This window comes from Capricornis sumatraensis, chromosome 10 (genome assembly GCF_032405125.1).
Source record: "Capricornis sumatraensis isolate serow.1 chromosome 10, serow.2, whole genome shotgun sequence".
Classification (NCBI taxonomy): Eukaryota; Metazoa; Chordata; class Mammalia; order Artiodactyla; family Bovidae; genus Capricornis; species Capricornis sumatraensis.
The window spans coordinates 95,009,302-95,031,481 of record NC_091078.1 but is presented as its reverse complement, the minus strand read 5'-3'; the positions used below and the strand labels follow the sequence as shown (position 1 = coordinate 95,031,481).

The 22,180-nt window shown below is 43.2% G+C and overlaps 1 protein-coding gene across 1 annotated transcript in view; it reads left to right on the top strand.

Moving 5' to 3' along the window:
- Positions 1-22,180, top strand: part of DOCK3 (dedicator of cytokinesis 3) — a 261,704-nt gene that overhangs the window by 180,340 nt on the left and 59,184 nt on the right. Inside the window, exons 14-23 of the mRNA XM_068983119.1 lie at positions 4,479-4,603; positions 6,177-6,339; positions 7,012-7,118; positions 7,661-7,832; positions 8,180-8,277; positions 10,466-10,549; positions 11,735-11,835; positions 12,964-13,045; positions 15,975-16,145; positions 19,135-19,327. Of these exons, the coding sequence (XP_068839220.1) occupies positions 4,479-4,603; positions 6,177-6,339; positions 7,012-7,118; positions 7,661-7,832; positions 8,180-8,277; positions 10,466-10,549; positions 11,735-11,835; positions 12,964-13,045; positions 15,975-16,145; positions 19,135-19,327 (1,296 nt within the window). The remainder of the gene's footprint in view (positions 1-4,478; positions 4,604-6,176; positions 6,340-7,011; positions 7,119-7,660; positions 7,833-8,179; positions 8,278-10,465; positions 10,550-11,734; positions 11,836-12,963; positions 13,046-15,974; positions 16,146-19,134; positions 19,328-22,180) is intronic.

Sequence of the window (22,180 nt, the reverse complement as noted above, 5' to 3'; positions counted from 1 at the left end):
CACAGAAGCTCTTTCTAATCCTGTCTCAAATTGGACAAGTTCTAAATAATATAGTACTTAACACTATTATCCTTGAACCCAGAGCCTCACATGTGGTGTGAGTCATTTGTACAGAAGGAATATGAATGTAATAAAGAATCCAAGCAAGACGTAGTGCCCCCCAAACTCCAAGTAAGGCTGGTGTGTCTGGCAAGAGACGATCTTGCTAACAGAGACTCTGGTGCCTGAGCTGGACCTTGAAGACTCTGAAACCTTTGTAGAGACTGCTTTCAGAGGAGACCTGAAACGTGATGAGCTGTTTCTGCAAAGTCGCACTAGGATGCAGGTCTTGGGATGGTCAGACCTGGCTGCTGAAGCCCACGCTGTTCCCTCTGCTGGATGCAGCTCTGTCCCCGTGCTTCCCAGCCCCTTGGGATTCTGGTAGCTGCAAAGCACTGCTTCCTTCTGAGACATCTCTCTCTAAGGACCCCAGAATGTTTCAGGCCAATCCCTGACATCGTCAGACAGCCTCAGGTCCCTGACCTGGCTCCCTCCCCAGCAGCTGTTTTGTGTTGACTTCTAGGAATCCAGAGTGTTGCTGGGTAGTGACGCTACTCTGGACAGTTGAACACTGTATCAGCAAACTATAGCCCATAGGCCAAATCCAGAAGCCTTTCATACTGTCCACCAACTCAGAATGGTTTTTTACGTTTTAAAAGGGTTGTGAAAACAAAGAACATGTGGCCCACAAAGCCTGAAAGGTACTTACTATCTGGCCTCTTCCAGAAAAAGTTTGCCAGCCTCTGCCGACTCTTAAGTCCCTAGTTCTCTGACATGCAGCTGTACCAACAGCTGTCACTGGCTTCTGTGTGAAACGGCAAAAGGGACAAAGATTATTTATTCTGAAGCCCTCTTACAAGAACAGCCTCATTCATTCATCTTCCCATTCAAGAAACTCTGTTGCGTGTCAACTGAGCACCAAGCATTCAGAGATGTAAGGCATTGCTGATGCTCTTAGAGGCTCTGCCAGTCTTAGGAAGCAGAGGACACCTAGCAAATGGAATCAGGGCTGCCCTCCACAATACATACTCCCACTTGCTTCCAAAAAGCCTCCCCCTCTCCGTACCCGTCCCATCAATCCTCCATGCTGCCTAAGAGCTACCCAGTTCCACACCCCCAGACAGACTTCACTAGCATCTTCCCAGCAGACCCACACTTTATGGTCCCCTGATGTTAAACCCTGGAGAGCATCAGAGTTACCTGATGCTTTTTAAAGATACAAGTACACAAGCCCCACCCAAGACCTACTAGAATCTCTAAGGGTGAATATTAGAAATCTAGTTCTAACAAGCTCCCTAGATGATTCAGATATACGCAGTGGTCTCCAAACTAATCACAGAAACTGCTGCTCAGGCCTTCTCTTTCCCAACCTTATTGTAAGGTGCCTGTCCTCATGCCTCTCCTGGTAATATTTCCAGGCCACTGGTGCTAAAGTTTACACAAGCCTCATGGAGACAGTATTAACCCATGATCCTACTAGTAGTTTTTGTAAACATGTAACGTGCGATCAGGATAGCTGTGAACAGCGGGGACCCTGGGAAGCTCTCTGTAAGGCAGGCCTGGCTCATTAAATCCTGGAGCTCTTCACATTTGTTACTTCTAGTTCCTTGAGAATTAGTGGAGAGTTCAATTTAAATGATCCTCCAGAGAGCTTTTGAGGAGAAGGCCCCAGCTACATTAACAGTTACAAAGAGCTGTTTTCAAAATTGAGGCCATAGTTTACAAAATTGGAACTATTCTGACTGAGAATGGCCTTGGTTCTAGGCGGATCTATTCTCTAAATAAAGAAGAAAGATCTGATGAAATCAAGCTGCTTCAGTGTGTAACTCAGAGGGTACAGTTATGTGTATTTACACATTTTCTAGATGATCACAAAAGTCATTCTATTTAAATAGAAAATTTTAAAAGAATAAAACCTGTAAGAATATCTAGCTCAGTCCTTCATTTGAAATTAGCATTCTGGTTTAAAATACCCTGGAGAAGCGGCTCAGAAACTATGAGCTCACTCTATAAAACCAAAACAGACCAAATTCTGTCATTATCCATCTGTAAGATGATGTCCAATTTGATATTAGTATTTTATATCGTACAATACTAGGAAAAGTTTGAAATGTTCCATTTAGGGACATACTTACTATAATATGTTACCTTTTGTATAGAGCCACAGAAATTTAAAATGCTTGTACAAGCTAGAATACTGTTGCTGGTAGCCAACATCTGCTTTGAAGAGTCACATGAATTGTCTTGAGAATAACTTCCAGAGAGTGCTGATTTAAACCAGGGTAATTTTAAGCAAAGCACCTATTCTTTAGACATTAAAATTCTCTATTCACTTTATGCCAAATCATCCTAGAAATTGAATAATTACTTAAGTTCCATAGAAAAGCTAATATGTAACTAAGAGGCTATTATCAGGAGAAAGCTCTGAGGTGTCTGTTCCAGTTTTTAAAAATTTAAGGTGTAACCAACTCCGATTTCCCCCATTATAATGGCAATAACCTATAGTTAAGTTCCCAGTAATTTTGAATTTTACTTTCAGGGCTGATTTTTTTCATTCTCTGTTCTGACAGTAGCAAACTGATGCATTTGAGTTTTCCTTCTCCTCCTGCTCGCCTTCCCCACCCTACCTGCACACGAGTGCTCTTTTTAATGACCTGCTGCTGCTGCTGCTGCTAAGTCACTTCAGTTGTGTCCGACTCTGTGCGACCCCGTAGATGGCAGCCCATCAGGCTCCACCGTCCCTGGAATTTTCCAGGCAAGAACTCTGGAGTGGGTTGCCATTTCCTTCTCCAATGCAAGAAAGTGAAGGAGGACCCAAGTAGGATTGTTCAAAAGAGGAAGATTAAAGTTCTAGACTCACCAGAATTCAAAGTAGAGGTTCTGCTCAGCCCAGGAGGAAAGTCTGTACAGACTGCAAGGATGGACCCCCTGAAGTCGGTCCCACCTGCCCAGCAGTTGCATTTGCATGTGATTTTCAAGAATGCATTTTCCTCTTCCCTTTGTGAAGCTTCAGGGCTATTTGTTCAGGGAAATAGCTTTCACATGTTAAAGTTCTCTGCATTGTCAGAATAATCGTTCCTCATGGACTGCTCTTTTGAGAGTATTATGTGACAAAAAACACATGACAGTACTCGTAGGGTAGGAAGGCAACATTAAGAATAGAAGGTTGGACATGAAGACCCCTAAAGCCCAAGATATGGGCCAGTCTTAGTCTATCCCTGTTTGATGTGTAAGAGACACTCAGACACCCACAGTTAGAAAAGTGGGCAGTGCGGAAAAGAGGCTCTCATTAAGTACCTGGCCAAACCAGAAAGCTCGGTAGCTCACCGAAAACAAAGCCTCTTTATGTTATTGTGATCCCAAGTAATGAACAGACTTAGATGTGCCAGTTTCTCTAGAAACTGAAGTGGAAAGACTTTGCTTTCTGAATTGGTTTGCTTTGCAAGTTAATGAATTGTTCCATTAACTTTCAGTTGATCTCTTCAGGCTGCCAGCACATCCTCACTTTGGTCTCACCTGGTTTCCCTTGTCATTTTCTTCCTTTGAACATTCCCTCCCCACCCACCCCCAAAAGGCTTCACTTTTTTTTTTTTTTTGCAAGTCGAAAGCCCTTCTTTAGTTTGTGTTAAGTAAAATTGGTCACTTTGTGGGTTTAGAAGCTTAGAGCAGCCCATATAAGCTCCTTTTATACATGAACAGACAGTTCCAACCCCCCCTTAAAGAAAAAGGCGTTTGAGACTTGGGTCGTTTCAGACTTGCAGCTGGCTCCGCTCCTGCCCGCTCTGAAGCAGCCAGTGTGGGCTGCAGGGGCTGGACTCAAAGCACAGGAGCCCAACACTGTCGCCCCAGTGCCCAACCTGCGCTTCTGGGGAGTCATCTGCTCCCAGAGCACTTGCTACAAAAAGAAGAAAACCTGACCATCCAGTGACCTCTGTTGGCACCCCAGCAGGGAATTTAACTAGGTAAGCCTGCAGAAGGAAGGAGCAGTGTATCCTCTAGGCAGACTCAGAAAGATGGAGGGCTGCCAAAAGAAAGGTAGGAAAGAGGGAAAGAACGAGGAATTAGTGGTTAAGACATAGATATGATTAAAGGAAGTGCTCTTCCTTTTGATTGTAAAACCTTTCCTCTTTTGGAGGATTAGATTACAGCCATTCTCTTGGAGGGGAGAGAGGCTGAGCAGTCCCCCGCAGTCTGCCTTTTCCCACCCTAGCCAAGCTGTGGTGAACAGCGTTAAGATTCAGACTTAGAAGGCACATGACTAACCCACCTGAGTACTGCTGCACTGATATTGGTGGAACGTCCATTGTGATTAACCAAGCTTGGAATGCCCTGAGCACCTCCCTGAACCCTGGAGGATCCAGATGCTAGCCTTGTCCTCCATGCACATGGGGCACAGTGGCTTCTGCAGTCATGAATACGTGGCACTTCTTTCCCCACAGGTGATATCCGCAATGACCTGTACCTCACCCTGGAGAAGGGGGATTTTGAGAGAGGGGGAAAGAGCGTACAAAAGAATATTGAAGTGACCATGTATGTGCTTTACGCAGATGGTGAAATCTTGAAGGTAAGGTTTGCCAGTCAGTTTGAAGTGGCAGCTAATCCTGTAATAATTTCAGTGTTTCTGTGGACTTCTTCCAGAGTCCCATCCTCAGACCCATCCTCCTCAAGAGGGACTGAACTCAAATCACTTCCTAAGGCTCTTCTCTTCAGGCAAACAAAACACAAGACAGTACTCGTAGGGTAGGAAGGCAACATTAAGAATAGAAGGTTGGACATGAAGACCCCTAAAGCCCAAGATATGGGCCAGTCTTAGTCTATCACTGTTTGATGTGTAAGAGACACTCAGACACCCACAGAAATTCTTCCTAGTGTCTGACCTGAATCCTTCCTGTCCTCATTTAGACCTATTCCCTCCAGTTCTGTCCTACATGTTACTTTTTCAGCCACATGTCTAGCATCCAGCTGCTTAGTTTTGGTAACTGTTATTAGGTCCCACTCTTTTCGACCTGTTATTAGGTCCTAGAGCTAATATAGAAGGTCATATTTGCTCTTTAGTAAATGGGTATACCCACTTGCTGTTACCAGATTATGTGACAAGGAACAGCAGACTCAGGCCCCCAAAGGTGGTTTCCAACCAGTGCAGCACAAGGACCCTCTGACACTCTTGATTAAAAAAGAAGACCTGGAGTGCTGTTTTCTGCTTTCATTATGTCAGTTTTTCCCTCAGTCAAGTCATGGTCAAGTCCTTGGCAAATGAGAAGGCATTGTTTGCATGCCAGATGGTAGAAGGCAAATCAGTCTTTTGCAAACCTTGCTTCTGTGTGTCGACAACAGCGTCATGAGGTAGGCAGAAAAGCAATGATCATCTACATTTTACAGAAGGAAAGAGGTAAAGTTAGTCACAGTCATCTCTCAAAGCTATTTAATAGAAAGTAATGGAGGGTAGATGTGGTATTAGAAACAGAGATATGTGTGTCATTAAAAAAACCCACCTCAAGGACTAAGGTGATTCTTGTTTGCATGAATAATGTGGGGGTCAGCAGAGCTCTCAGCTGTTCACTCTGCCCTGTGTGGACAAGGAGCTGCTCTGGCTTGTATTGCCTGCAGCTTCCCGGGGGGCGTGGGACTGCATTTTCACAGTAATATTTGGAAACTGGGGTCAAGTTAAATCTGGTCTACCTTGGTTATGTCCAAGAACAGTCAGCCACAGGCAACATAAAATGCCAGTGCACCTTTGGGCTGAAGATTAGAAAACCGGTTCTCTCCGTTTTGTTATTTAATTATTTCTCTGATCTGGAAAGCTCTGTGTACAGCTGACTTTGCTGAGTCCATTTCTTTCTTAATGAGGATGAAGAGTCTGCCTTAGAGATTCAGATGGCACCGCTCAGCTTCCTTCAGGTGAACTGAGTGGTATGTGTGGTTGCCTCTGCTCCAAGGAGAACAAGGAGCACTGTGTCTGCTGGCTCCGTATGCCATCTTCACAGTTGCCCCCAGAGTCTGAATTTCAGTCACCTGATAGATTTGGCCTGATGGAAAAATAAAACCCTCACAAAGGAAGAAGTGAAATGTCCGAGTGACAGAGAAATCCAGGGGACCCCTCCAGTAGGGTAGCATGTTGCTCTGCTTCTCTGTTCCAGGACTGCATCAGCTTGGGTTCAGGAGAGCCTAACAGGAGTTCCTACCACTCCTTCGTCCTCTACCACAGCAACAGTCCTCGCTGGGGAGAGATTATCAAATTGCCCATCCCCATTGACCGGTTCCGAGGCTCCCACCTGCGCTTTGAGTTCAGACACTGTTCCAGTGAGTGAGATTTCTTTCTCCACATTGCTTTGAGAATATGAATATAACTCTTCCTTCTCTGGGACAGAAATAAGAGTTCTTACTAGTATCAGGGCAAGAAAATGAGGAGTTGTGTATGCAGAGGTGGGATGTCATCAGAGACTGTTTTTTGGACAGTGATCCAAAAATGTGTGATCTGGGGACTTCCTTAGGTCCAGCGGTTAAGACTTCACATTCGGTTCCAGGGTTGTGGGTTCGATCCTTGGTTAGGTATTGTAACAAATTCAATGAAGACTTCAAAAATGGTCCACATCAAAAAGAAATATTTTTAAAAAATGAGATCTGATGTTGTTGGCCTTTTGTAGTATCTGACTTGGACAGTGGATAATTGCCAGGGTCATTCCTCTTTGGGGGTTTCCTTTGTATATAGTAAACTCCTTCTTAAAGAGCCCCTGGTTTATCAAGACTAGCCATGTAGTTTCTGTTTGGTTCTAGGTAGCCCGTGTACCTTGCAATATAAATGGAAACTCAGCCTAGTACATTTCTGATCCTTCTTGCCATCAGGTTGCTACCTATTTAATGAGCAAAGTAAGGGACAAAGAAGTAAAGCACACAAGGTGATAAGGAAAAAGGGAATTTCTGTTGGAAAGGGAGGTGTGAAGCAGAACAACTCATGCTTGCCTCTGATTGCAGCAAAAGACAAAGGGGAAAAGAAACTCTTCGGCTTTGCATTCTCACCCTTGATGCGGGACGATGGCACCACCCTCTCCGATGACATCCATGAGCTCTACGTGTACAAGGTACGGAACCTGGGTCTGTCCCGCACTCAGACCACTCTCACATGTGGTTCTCGGTCAGGTGGTTCCCCCGAGTGGGCCAGAGGATCTAGGGTGGAGTGCAGGTGGAGACAGCAGGGCACCCGTGGGCAGGCTTTTGTCTTTTCCCACAGATCACACCAGCAGGGCCTCTGTTTCCAACTTCCCACTCCACTAGTCGTGGAAGTCTATTATTCAGCCCCTTTGTGCCATTACAGCCTTGGCTCGTACATTTGGAGACCTGCCATTTGAGACTCTGATTCTGTCAGCTATCACAGCATAGCTGGTACCCAGAGTTTCCTGCACAACAGATAGAGGCCATGAGCTTCGCCATGTTTTCTTTAAAAGGCATGTGAGCCATTCTGGGGGAAGAAATGGAAAACGCTTTTAAAGTGCTTAGGAAGCACTTTTCTAACAGGACCTGAGGTCCAAGGTCCAGCCTCAAGAACCCCAAATTCCCTGGGACCTGATGTTTTACACGTGGCATGGTTCCAGAAATATTCTGTGTCCTCTACTTATGCCTACAGTGTGATGAGAATAGCACGTTTAACAACCACGCTCTGTACCTGGGCCTGCCCTGCTGCAAAGAGGATTACAATGGCTGCCCTAACATCCCCTCCAGCCTCATCTTCCAGCGCAGCACCAAAGAGTCTTTCTTCATTTCCACACAGCTCTCCTCCACCAAGCTCACCCAGAACGGTAGGCCAGGGTGCCCGCAGCGGGGAGCCCTCCACTGTCCCCACTTGCTGCTTTGTCTTGCTGATATTTGTCAAGAGACAGAAATTGTTGCTTCTGCTTTTTCATGCCACAGTGAGGGGATTCTTCTCATTTGAAGCTGAAGGAATCACTTAGTAATAGCAAGCTATGGGGTTTTCCATGGTTTTACAGATGTGTCTGTAGCCTTGATCGCAGCACTCTGGAGGCTATTTCGCTGCTTCCAGCTGTTTCTGTCTCTCTAGATCCCACCCACCCTTGGCAAGGGGAGTCTAGGCTTTGCTTGCCCATGACATAGCCAGGGTTCACCATTTTTGGGGCTTGCTTCCTAGTGGACCTCCTTGCTCTGCTGAAATGGAAGGCCTTTCCAGACCGGATCATGGATATCCTTGGGCGGCTGCGGCATGTCAGTGGGGAGGAAATTGTTAAGGTATGGCTTTCACCCAATTCACATGTGCTAGCTGAGCAAGAATCTGGGCAGAGGGCCTTACTTCCCCTTGATTTCTGCCTATAAGCCTCTGAGACCACTTTTTAAGGTATATAGTTAAGTGAGTAGAGATAAAGTTATTTTTCTTTTTTTCAATTAGCTTCTTTCTTTAAAGTAGGTATCACATCAGGTTTATTACCTTTTAGAAACAATATTTAAGTTTTAAACCCTATTTTCTGGCTTGTTTTCTTCCCAGAAAGCAAAGTGATAATTAAAGGGCAGCCTCTCAGAAACAATCCCAGTGTGGACTGCCGCCTGCATGCCTCTAGGTCTCCGCTCGCTTCCTTTCTTCGCTTACTCTGTAAACCTCTACCACAAACCCAGCCTGGTGTCCTCCTGGCCCCACTCTCTGGATTATCTAGAAGAACTCTAAATATTCTCCATGAACTGGAACTCCTGATTTTGCCCAGTCTCTCACTTAAGAGTCCAGACCAGGGAACTCTACCCTCCTCTCTGCCTCATTGGCTTTCTCATGTGCTTTTGTGACACTTCCCATCTAATGGCCTGAGCAAACTGACAGCAACACTGCCCAACCCCAGTTGTTACCCTTAGGGCTTCTCCACACAGTGTAAAAGCCAGGTGTTTGCCCACCTGACTTGAGCCCAAGAAGAATCCCAGGCACTTCCCAATGGTGAAAGCCTGGTAGGTGGATTCTGCACAATGGACTGAACTCAACTGAGGAGAATGGAGGTGCTTTGGGTGATCAGCAAGAGCAGTGGAATGTAGGCTAGAGATTGAATTTCAAAAAGGCACCTTGTCCATGTGTGGAAATTCTTGGCTCCATCATTGCAAGGATCAAATCTGTTACCACTGCACTGTCTGTACTTTTATTTTACAGCTCCATTGACTCAATAATACACAACACGGTGTCTCCAAATGAGGGATAATTTTAAAGTCTGTGTATTTCTTTGTACTTTTATGAAGACTTGTATGAATTTTGTGTTAATTGATCAGAGTATCATAAATTTTTAAAATAACTCTTTATACAAACAAGCTTTTGAAACTTTATACAAACTAGTTTTGAAACTTAAGATAAATTTACACTCAGGGCATTTTTTCCTTCTAAACTATTAAAAATTTCACCAGTAGAACAGACCACATACTATGAAAGCTCTGTGATCTTTTTAAGGTTGAGTTGTTACATTCCTGACAAGAGAACATCCTACCAGCATTTCTGGTTTTAGCATCAATATTTGTCTCAAGCCAGCCAGGAGAGAATGTAAAGGGAATATGCTAGCATTTTAATTATTTTTTACTTTTTATTGGAAAATTTCAAGCATCCAAAGATGCAGACAGAATAAATAACCCTACATCTCCCTGTCATTCATCCCTGACTGTCATCAACCCCTGGCCAGTCCTGCCCATAAATCCCTCATCCATGCCTTCTACCTTATGTTGTTTTGAAGCAAGTTGTAAACATTATATCATTAAATTGCATTTTGACCAACAGAGTATTAGGTTTGATTTTTGAAGACTGGGAGCATCCATGAATATTTAGTATTCTCTCCCTGGACTTTTGCATCTTAGAAAGAAAAAGGCACTTGCTCAAAAAAAGAAAAATGTTGTCTCCAGATCTTTTACCCTCTTTGACAGCCCTCATCAGCTGCATTCTCTCTTCTCCTGGGATACTAATTTCTAGACAAAAAAATAAGTTTCTGTAGGTAAGGCCTAGCTTGTCACATCCTTATCCAGATGTCCTCTACAGAGGTAGGTCATAGTAGACAGTAAGAGACTGCTGAATTTCGGGGTCCCAGGAAAGAAAGCACTTTTTCTCAAAAGTGAATTTGGCATCAAAATCAGTTATGTTGCCTTCAAGATTGCTATTCTTTATGGATGGTCTAAATTTTTTAGGTAATTGCTCTTTCTTTATAAGTTTAGCACTTACCTAACAGGAAGAGCCTCTTTAGGTCTCTCTTAGGGCCCTTTGGGCTATAATCAAACACCCAAAGTTCACCTAGTTATTTCTTGGCTAGGTGGAGATGGAATACCAGGTTATTTTTAAGTGGTAGTTTGAGGTCTTAGGAGATGTTTGATTTTGTTTGTTTGGGAGATAAATTCACTGGTGTTTGAACGTCTGACCGTGTGTCCAAGGTCCTAAGACCTGAGCCCTCTGGTTTTTATGCTGTTGCAGTTTCTGCAGGACATCTTAGATACACTCTTTGTGATTTTGGATGATAACACAGAGAAATATGGCCTGCTGGTATTTCAGTCTTTGGTAAGTCTTAACTTTCCTGATTTTTATTGATTATTCCTGTCACATACTTTTTGAAAGTCTGCAGAAGGCAGTTTATTTGAGTGAGTCAGCACATAATGCAGATGAGCCCAACAGGAAAGGGACTGATGAGTGTCACCAAGGAAGACCAACAACCTGCCTACCTGGCATATCTCTATATGAGCAAATCTGGACCTCTGCTTTGTGGTTTTGATACTTAGTCTCATACTATCGCAGGGTTGCTAAAATAGTGACCTACACCAACAAAAGGCCCAGAGACCAATAAAGGAAACAAGACAGCTCGTTTTCCACTTACAAAGTAGGATACAGAAATTTTTCTGGTGGTCCAGTGGTTAAGACTGCACCCCCAGTGCAAGGGCCCTGGGTTCAATACCTGTTCAGGGAACTAGATCTCACATGCCACCACTAAAGAGCCTGTGTGCCACAGCTAAGACCCAGCACAACCAAGTAAACAAATATCAAAAACAAAAACAAAGAATAAGCAGAGACTCTCTGTGCTGGTCTTAGCATCACACCCTCTCCCTGTAAACAGTTGTCTGGGAACCAGAGTCTCAGAAGGTTGCTCAGTGAGAAAAGACAGTGATCTGAATATTCAGTGCGTTTTGTTGAACATGTCCAGTCCTTCAGGAGGACTATGTGTTCAACGACAACCAGATACTTTAAAGTCTGTATGATAGATGAGCAGCAGACGCAAGAGTTAGAGTGGTATTTTGCAAAGTTTGTTTCTCTGGCTTTTCTTCTTGGCTCCGTGGCCAACCAACCCTAATTTCCGAAGGGTGCAACCTTCTGTAGGATGATTTGGCTCAGAGGACAGTATTTTTTTCTCTCTTTTCCAAGTTTTTGAGATACCTTAATGTTTGTGCCACAACACAGATATTGTTTTGTCTTCCCTTGGTCCATATTGTACCACTGAGCATTATTGTGAAGAGAGAAGGTCAGAGTCACTGGTGTTGACAAATGAGTCCCATGTCTGGAATGAGAGGCCAGGGTTGTTAGCAGTAGAACAAACATGCCAGAAATACATACCCGGAATGGCAGTCTTACATCCCCTGGAAACACTGGAGAAAACACTTGTAGTTTGCCATCCCTTGAAGAATCAAGAGTTGTTTCCTTCTGGGGGTAGGTTTGAGGCCTCCACTGAATTCTGCTACACCTTGTCTCTCCCAGGTATTCATCATCAACCTGCTCCGAGACATCAAATATTTCCACTTCCGACCTGTAATGGACACATACATCCAGAAGCACTTTGCTGGAGCCCTGGCATACAAGTAAGTTGCATTTGGCATCATCATTAGGACTTGTGTTTGAATAGAAAGACAGGCTTTTGCCATTGAGAATGATGTTAGCTGTGGGCTTTTTGCTGACGTTTTATACTGTAGTTTATTACATAGTTTTCATGCTTTTCCTTCTAAGAAATGATGGAAGAGCTGCTAAAAATATTTTGTTTTTTCAGTGAGAAGCATGTGAATAGCTAAATATACCATCCACAAATAAATATCAAAGGAAAGAAAAGACGGTCAATAAAAGAGATAATACAAAGAGTAAACACGGGAAGCACTCACAGGTTATCTAAAGCCATTAGAGCAATTTTAAAAGTTGCCGTATTAGTCTATGGAATGAACATAAGTTTTGAAGAGATAAAACCTGAAGGGTAGTGAAGCTGTGGAATCACTGGACTCTGATACTTTGATGTCACTTTGGAGAGAGCAGGCACTGTGCTATAGATTTTACACGTGTCATCTCATTAGAATTCACAGTAATTTGAGATGTACTATTGCTGCCTATATTTTAAATGAAGAGAGTGAGGACAGAGAGCTCACATAACTTGCTCAAGGATGCAGAGCTCGAGACTGATATGCCCCAGATGTGAACCCTGCTGTCTGCAGAGGGCCTGTTCTCTTGACCTCTGAATTCTTCGGCCATGTATATGTGCAGACTTTCTGACCCTGTAGTCCCATGCCACTCAGATAACTTGGTCCTAAGGAAATAAAATGATTGGGATGGCAAGGAGAGGCACATGGGACCATACACCTTTATTCAGAGCCTGCTATTTACTAGTCATTGTTGTATATTCTGGAGACTTAGCAGTTTTCAACAAAGAAAACACACATCCAGCCCATGACTTTGGGAAAACTTTATTGTAATCAAAAGAAATGTGTCCCAGGGGAAGTGGGAAAGAATGACTCCAACTGCTGATTGAAATGTGGCATCTCTTGGTCAGGAGTGTTGTCTGGTCTCAGGTGGTCTAAAGATTCCACAGCTGTGACGAATCCATCGCTGCATTCTAGCTTGTCAGCAGTATATTATTTCCTCTATGGCTAATTTAGGACTGCAGGTATTTCAGGCTGCATTGCTTTTGGATTAAAGTGGGGTTTCTGGACTGTTCTTTTTCCCAGGGAGCTAATCCGCTGTTTGAAGTGGTACATGGACTGCTCAGCAGAACTGATTCGTCAGGACCACATTCAGGAAGCCATGCGGGTAATGTCCTGAAAAGGGCCCACCCCTGCAGAACTTTGCAAGTAACCTCCGTGGAGTAGAGTGCAGGACAAGTGTAGACAGTGTGGAATGACTGCCTTGATCCACCTAACTGCCCTTTTCTCCCTTTGATTTTGCCCTAAAAGGTCTTTATTCCTCATCATTGTATCTGAGAGCAGGAGGGAGGGATGATGTGCATGCGGCTCGTAGTCATCCCCACTGCCTCGCTTCTACCCTTAGTGTCAGTCTTTGCTTCCACTGGCTAAAGTAGCATATCTCCTTCTAAGCCAGTGTTGGTTAGAAATAAGCCAACATTGATTAGAAATAAGATTATCTAATACTTTCCCCTTCTTCAGTATTTACTGAACACTGTATTTTGTATAACTGTTTTAAGTAAAAAGAACTGAGTGAATGCACTGTATGTGGATATGTTGAGAAGAAGGTAATCTTAAAGCCATGATCAGGCAGCGCTTTGCAGTGCTGGACAGCTCCCCTTTCCAGGGGACTGTCCACACTGTGAGTTAACTACACTTTCTGGTAACTCGTTTTCTCATGACTGCTGCTTCTGCTGTAGAGAACCACCTATGAGAATGTTGATTTCTCTCTTGCTCAGCAGTTCTCCATATTAACTATTTTTTTAAAAAAAAACTCGTATCCTCTGAGAACTCACTTAAAGCAAGTTCATGGTTTCTATCTTTCCTTTCGTCCCTGTCTTTTCTTGTTCTTGAGTCACTTGTTTTAAGTTGCTTTTTAACCATGTCTTTCCCACCCTTTCTAGTTAGTAATAAAAGAAGAATGGCAGCAAAGTAGTTCTGCTTTTTCTCTGTCCTATTTGAATATCTCATCATCTGCTCTAAGTACTAGTGGGCCTATGCTTGTGTTATTCGTGTGGTAACAGTTCAAACACATGTTCTCCTAAGTATCATCAGTTTAAAGAGGCAAAATCAAATCATAAATCTGTATTTTCCCTGCCTGTTCTCAGCACATTCTGTAAAAACCTGAGGCCGCAAGTCTCACTTCTGACCTTCATGCAGTATGTGTTAGCTGGGCAACCAGCATGTCATGGCTGCCGAGATGCAGAGAGGAGTAAGACTGCCCTCTCCCCTGGAAGAGCACATCCCCTGTGTCCTAAAGGGAATTAGGCGCAAACACAAGTGCAGAACAGAGTGCCAAGTGTGATGTGAGGGCAGGGCCTGGGTTCTGTTCTTCTCTGAACCCCAGCACCTGTGAGGTTCCCTGCATAATTGAGGGGTACACATGGAGTTAAATGCAAAAAGTTCTGTGTGAGTTCAGAAATTAATTGCTTAACACCTTGGAGATGGTATCTTAGTTTTCTTCTAAGAGTCATTCATTCAGCCAATATTGCTTGATACCTGCCATGTGTCAGACATTGGGTTACCCACTGGCGATTCAGCAGGAACCCACACAGAAAGGTTCAGCCTTGATAGCACCTCCATTCACATGGGGAAAAGGCAGACAATAAACATGTCCAACAGATAAACCATAGAAAGATAAACATACAAAGTCAGTGAGGAAAAAATTAATTATGCTATTAAAGAAATAAATAGGATCTTGGCATAGAATGGCTGGAGAGGAGGTTTTACTTCACATCAAGAGTTTAGGAAAAGCTTCTTTGAAGAGGTGGCCAGAGCTCCATATTTCATCCTTGGATAAGTTTCTCCTCAATGCTCCATGACTCTGCCTTTCCAGTGTCTGGGAGATCTTTAGCCTTTCTTTGATTAGAATATATAGAATCTTGAATTCTCTTAAAAGAGAATTATTCAGCTCATAAGCATGGGCCAACCTCCAGGGGCTCCTCAGAATCAGATTCTGCTCCCAACACATGTTATGGGAGTTTTGTCTCCTGTCTCGTTCATAAACTGTTGATGGCAGGTGTCCTGGTCTGGGAGAGGATGGTGAATGGGTGTGTTGGGTCTGCCAGCTCCTGTGCAACTAGAGGCTGGTTTTCTCCAAACTGGACCCCTGGTGAGATGGCTGGCACATGTCAGGCGCCAGCTGTTTCTCAAAGATGCAAAAGACTTCTTAAAGTACTCTTCCTTCTTGAAATAAATTTAAGAGAGGTTCTTATATCATTGCCTTTGTAGCCTTTTATTTCTAGACCTGAGAAAAATGAGAGAAATTTAATTTCCTTTTGATCCTGTATCTTCTTGAATTCAGCTGCTTCCATAATAGTCTATGGTTATTCACTTCCACAGCTACATGAAATAATTTGGCAATTCTCTCAGTACATAGATACTTACTGTCAAGGACCATTTGGACTTTGGAGGAAAGGTTTTAAAAATTAAAGTAAAAAAACATTTTTCTAATTTAAAAAGATTAAAGTACTTCCCTACTATGTATAAAAGAGATAAGTAATAATAACCTGCTGTATAGCACAGGGAACTCTGCTCAATACTCTGTAATGGCCAACGTGGAAAAAGAATCTTAAAAAAAAAAAAATCTTAAATATATATATATAAAAACTGAGTCACTTTGCTATATACCGAAAACTAGTGTAATACAACATTGTAAATCAACCACATGCCAATAAAAATTTTAAAAAATACTAAAGTGCTTATCTCCAAAGTTGGAAATGTCCATCTCTCAAGGTTAGTGTATGATTTGCTGGTACTCTACGCTTCACTCCTTCATGTGTTAGTTCCTGACCATCTTTATGTGCTAAGTTGTTTCAGTCATGTCCAACTCTTTGCATCCCTATAGACTATAGCTTGCCAAGCTCCTCTGTCTATGGGATTCTCCAGGCAAGAATATTAGAGTGGGTTGCCATGCACTCCTCCAGGGGAATCTTCCCGACGCAGGGATTGAACCCACATCTCTTATGTCTCCTGCATTGGCAGGTGGGTTCTTTACCACTAGCGCCACCTGGGAAACCCATCTTTAACACCTCTCTATCTCTCTGCCACACCGCCAGGCGTTGGAGTACCTTTTCAAGTTTATCGTGCAGTCAAGGATCTTGTACTCACGTGCCACCTGTGGGATGGAAGAGGAACAGTTCCGGTCCAGCATCCAAGAGCTTTTCCAGTCCATCCGGTTTGTGCTCAGTCTGGACAGCAGAAATTCAGAAACACTCCTTTTCACTCAGGTCTGTGAGCTGCAGGAAAGTTTTGATGCTGGATTCTTGTCTGTCTTAGCAGGTGGTTTCTTTGTCCCCTGGCTTCCAGAGTCGAAGCCCTGCCAGGTTTCTATGTTTCGGGTAAGGGTTGAGGTATAAGGAAATACCTGCTAGAATAAAATGCTGTTTTTACTTCAAAGCCAGCTGTGTCCCAGCTTCCAAATATAAAACAGCCCCGTGTCTTTATGGTGGAGAAGAAGCTTAACTTTGCCCTCTTTTGGTCAGATTTATTTAGCTGCCATACTATTAGTTGTACATGAGCACCTTATTTATAAAGGATATTCAGAATGCAAAGAGGATTTTATTTCCTAGTCACTGTATTAATTTTAACAACTTCAGGTTAGTATTGATCCATTCTAGAAGTTGAGTGAAATTGGTTGAAAAACAGCAGAAATAACTAGAAAACCTTGGCTAAGAATTAGGATTAGATTCTATTAGAAATAATAGTGTGGAAAGGAAGTTTGCTTTCTTATATTAAATATGTCTGGTCAGTTAATCAGTTACCTTTCCCATGCACCCATACCCTAGAAGGGATCAAGGATATTATTCTTTACCCCAGAAACAAAGAGGTTATTCTTTTTCTTCCAGATAAATGTCAAGATTATATCTAATGAATTATACTTCTTTGGTTTCTTGAAGGCAATTATCACATCAAAACTTAGGAACAGAGACTAGACAGCTTCTCTTACGTCCATTCATTCTGTCACTGCTAGGTCTGTCAGCACAAGTATATGTTCAAATGTCTCCTTTAAGATTAGAATAGTCCCAATTTTTTTTTTGTTCCCCACTTCCTCCTGTGTTGCCTCTAGATTCCAGTTGTCCATAGGCCCCTTGGCCCAGAGAACAAAAGAACAGCTGGGCGATAGCCTCTATAAAAGTGGAATACATCAAGGTCACCAGGTATCTCTATAAGAAAGCCTCCTTCCATGGTCTCCCCTCCTGAATACCCCAGGCCAGTCATCTCTCTCCCCCAGCCTATCAGTTCCTGCCAGCCAAGGCCCAGGACACCTACTCATCTCTGAGCCTGTGGAGATCTGGGGAGCTCAGAGGTAGCTAGCAGAGCAAGGCAGATTTGCTTTCTGAGAACTCAGCAATGCCCTCTTCTCAATAGCGTGTTCCTCCCATATCGGGATAAATACCTTAGATCTATTCTCAGCTTAGACCTGAGTCAGAATCATACCTGCTCCTTTGGTACCAGGCTCATGTTTCATGAGTTTCAGAACCCTCCACAAGTATACAATTCAGTCAGACTTTATGTCTTTGATTCTGACCACTAGGAGATGTTATGGTGCAAGTGTCCTTCTGTCCTGGTGCCATGAGATTAGAAAATTTCACCATTAAAGAGGACAAATCAGTTTACTGTTGGTCATTGATTGTGAAATATTACCTGCTTTTCTGGGAATTTTCTAGGAGTCCAGTGGTTAGGACTTGCCACTTTCATTAACATGGCCCCTGGTTTCACTACCAACCCCAGGTCAGGGAACTAAGGTCCTGCAAGGTTTGTGATGCAGCCAAAAGAAATACCTGCTTCCTCCCTTTGTCTTTGTATCTAGTTTTTGTGCTGGTTCTCATTACTGAGAAATGGTCTCCTTGATATCTCAGGGAGTTATAAATCTGCAGATAGAATTCACAGAAGTTCAGTCATGGTCCTGGACTGAACACAGAGTGCAGTGTGACAGACCTGTTGCCCCATATAAATTTTCACTCAGTCAAGAACAGTGTCTTACTGCCTGAAAAACAGCTCCCCTCCCCTAACCTGCCACTTAGAAAGAGTGCACTCTCACCTTGTCTCAAGGCGACACTCCATTTCCCTTTGTAAATCTTGGGTTAATCATCTAAGAGGACTGAGCAGCGTGAAGAGCCTCCTTCATGCTATTTCCATTTAGACAAGAGAGATTGAACAAGAGCCAGCATTTATTGAAGGCCTGGTATGTGTGCCAGGCAGTCTACTGGAAATTAACCTGGTGCACCTAAACTTCTTCTTCATACCAGTATGAGGAGATAAGTGATAACCTCATCTCCATTTTATAGATGAGAAAAAGGAGGACTAGGCAGTAACTCACCCAGGGTTATATGGCAGATAAGTGGTAATACTGGGATTTAAACTCATGTCTGTCCAATTTCAAAACCCATTCTCTTTCTCCTAAACTACTCTGCCTCCAAGAGGCTCTGATTGTCCTCAAGAAGCCACCTCATGGGTCTCCCAGAGCTGAGATCCTAGGAGAGAAGTCTCCATACACACACAGACCACTTGTCTAGTCAGTCGAGGTCACTGAACGCTAGGCCAGCATCATCAGCAGCCTTCAGGATCTCATGGCTGACTAAATCCACACATTCTCCCTCCTTTTTGGATTTACACTTGAGACTGCCAGGCATGGCATGTGAAGGAAATAATTTACAAAGTCTTCAGACTTTATGGTTTCAAGTAAATGTCACTATTCTGGGGAAATGGTCCAGTTTTCAGAGCTAGACTGCTGGCTGCAGGACTGTGAATGGAGTTCACCACTGCTGCTTGATGGCACTCAGTTATGTTTGACCTCCTTTCTTTGTGAGTTTCCTGGCTTGAATTTGGGGCTGAAATTGGGAAGTCAAGAACTTGATCATAGAGACAAATAAGTTAAATCCATTTTATGAGCAAAAACAGCTATGGATGTTAAGCTATAGAGTTAATTTCTCTATATAATTCGTTCCCTTGCCAACAAATGCCTTGGCAAGTTCTAAAGCTTCTAATGGCTTGGATCCCAGTAAATTCTCTTGTTTTGGTTTCCTTTTTGGTTCTCCTGCTTCAGCCCCAAGACTACTACGGGGATGGATGGAATCACAGGCCAGGGAGGAGCCCATTCAAAATAGGGGTGCTGCAATTACCTCTCAACCTCTCACCACTGTGTGTCATTGTCTAAGCACACAGATAGATGCAGACCTAAGTCTGAGCTAACCAGACCTTCACGTGCTTCTGCAGGCTGCACTCCTCAACTCTTTCCCAACCATCTTTGACGAGCTCCTGCAGATGTTCACTGTGCAGGAGGTGGCGGAGTTTGTGAGAGGGACTCTGGGGAGCATGCCGAGCACTGTACACATTGGGCAGTCGATGGATGTGGTGAAGCTGCAGTCCATTGCCAGAACTGTGGATAGCCGCCTGTTTTCTTTCTCAGGTAAATCAAGTTTCTTTCTCAGGTAAATCAAGTTGGGATGCGAGTCAGACCCACCTTTCTTCCTTATCAGGGTGTTGGCCAAGTGGTAAGCAAAGGCTCAATTTTACCAGCCATCATGTGAGAAGTCAGTGGACCTTAAAATGCAGAGTTTTTGGTAACCTCTGTTAGAGAATGCAGCCGAAACCTAGGCCTACTGCCTCCCTTACAGCTTAGTTCTAGGGACCCACATGAGGTGGCCTGCAAAGCAACCTCCAGGCCCACAAATCTAGCCAGCTGCCAAAAAAGGGGTCTGCCACAGCCCCAGCAAGATGAAAAAGCAGAGGGAAAGGAGGGGGAACAGAGAGAAAGGTCTAGCACAAGAAGGTAGGATGAGTCAAGGAAAGAAAAGAAACCCTGAAAGGAGGCCCTGAGGACCCACTGCACTTTGTTTCCTTGCCTTGCCAGACAGATAGATTCCTTTTCCTCCCTTTGGAGGAGCCTCTAAACGTTAGACAAAGAGATAGACAGGGAGCCCTCCACACTTTAAATAGTGGTAAAGAACCTGCCTGCCAATGCAGGAGATGTAAGAGACGCAGGTTCAGTCACTGGGAAGGGAAGTTCCCCTGGAGGGGGAAATGGCAACCCACTCCAGTATTCTTGCCTGGGAAATCCCACATCCAGAGGATCCTGGCAGGCTACAGCCCATGGCACTGGTGGTGGGGAGTCAGAAACCACTGAGCAACTGAGCACACCACACCCCAAAAGAGATCAGGAAAGCCTGACAAACTTAATACGATCAGGGAGTTCCCTACTGGTGGTCCAGTGGCTGAGACTCCACACTCCCAATGCAGGGGGCCTGAGTTCAATCCCTGGTTTGGGAACTAGATCCCACATGCCACAACTAAGACCTGGTACAGTCAGAAAAATTAAAAAAAAAAAAAAAAAACTAGGGAAAAAAAAGCAATATAATACAATCAGCAGCCTAGACTGTCTTTCAGAAGGAAGCTCTGGATTCATACCTGAGGCCACATTGAACATGATCAAATATTCAGTAGTCAAATATTATGATCAGCATGAGTCTGGTCCTTTAAGCAGAATATCACACTGTGGAATAAACTTCTAGGGCACAGAAATAAACCTAAAATGCTAACAAAGCAATTATTATTAGAATGTTTATAATTAGAACTTCTTGGTGGTCAAACTTTTTTTGAGTTTGACTTTCAAAGTATGAGAACAATCATTTCTCATCCCAGAGCTACACACGTCTGCAGTATAAAACAAATACCCCCTTTAACTTAACACTGCCTGTGTAAGGAATTACTGAGACTAAAGCTGCTGCCAAGAAATGCAGATTTTCTCTACCTGTAACTGTTCATGGGAAGCACTTCTGTCTTCACCATTTCCTGGACTGAAGATAAAATCAATGGTTTGCGCAGACTTTCACAGAAGCCACTGCATTCACTCAAGCTGTGAGCGCTGCTTCAAGCAGCAGGTGCTTTCTTTTTAAAAAAAATTAATTTATTTTTTATTGAAGGATAATTGCTTTATAAAATTTTGCTGTTTTCTGTCAAACCTCACCATGAATCAGCCATAGGTATACATATATCCCCTCCCTTTTGAACCTCCCTCCCATCTCCCTCCCCATCTCACCCCTCTAGTTGATACAGAACCCTTGTTTGAGTGTCCTGAGCCATACAGCAACTTTCTGTTGGCTGTCTATTTTACATATGGTAATGTAAGTTTCCATGTTACTCTTTGCATACATCTCACCCTCTCCTCCCCTCTCCCCATGTCCGTAAGTCTACTCTGTGTCTGCTTCTCCATTGTTGCCCTGTAAATAAATTCTTTGGTACCATTTTTCTAGATTCCATATATATGTGTTAGAATACTGTATTTATCTTTGTCTTTCTGACTCACTTCACTCTGTCTCACTTCACTCTGTTTAATAGGTTCTAGGTTCATCCGCCTCATCAGAACTGACTCAAGTGTGTTCCTTTTTATGGCTGAGTTTAATATTTCACTGTGTATATGTACCACAACTTCTTTATCCATTCATCTGTTGATGCACATCTAGGTTGCTTCTATGTTCTAGTTATTGTAACAGTGCTGCAGTGAACATTGGGGTACATGTGTCTCTTTCAGTTCTGGTTTCCTCGGGTATATGCATAGGAGTGGGATTGCTGGGTGATATGGTGGTTTTATTCCTAGTTTTTTAAGGAATCTCCATAATGTCTTCCATAGTGGCTGTATGAATTTACATTCCCACCAACAGTGCAAGAGCGTTCCCTTTTCTCCACACCCTTTCCAGCATTTATTGTTTGTAGACTCTTTGATGAGGGCCATTCTGACTGGTATGAGGTGATTTCTCATTGTGGATTTGATTTGCATTTTTGTAATAGTGAATAATGTTGAGCATCTTTTCATGTGTTTGTTAGCCATCTGTATGTCTTCTTTGGAGAAATGTCTGTTTAGGTCTTTTTCCCACTTTTTGATTGGGTTGTTTATTTTTCTGGTATTGAGTTGTATGAGCTGCTTGTATATTTTGGAAATTAATCCTTTGTCAGTTACTTCATTTGCTATTATTTTCTCACATTCTGAGGATTGCCTTTTCACCTTGCTTATAGTTTCCTTTGCTGTGCAAAAGCTTTAAGTTTAATCAGGTCCCATTGTTTACTTTTGTTTTTATTTCAGTTACTGTAGGAGGTGGGTCATAGAGGATCTTGCTTTGATTTATTTCTGCCTATGTTGTCCTCTAAGAGTTTTATAGTTTCTGGTCTTACATGTAGGTCTTTAATCCATTTTGAGTTTATCTTTGTGGATGGTGTTAGGAAGTGTTCTAATTTCATTCTTTTATTTGTAGCTGTCCAGTTTTCC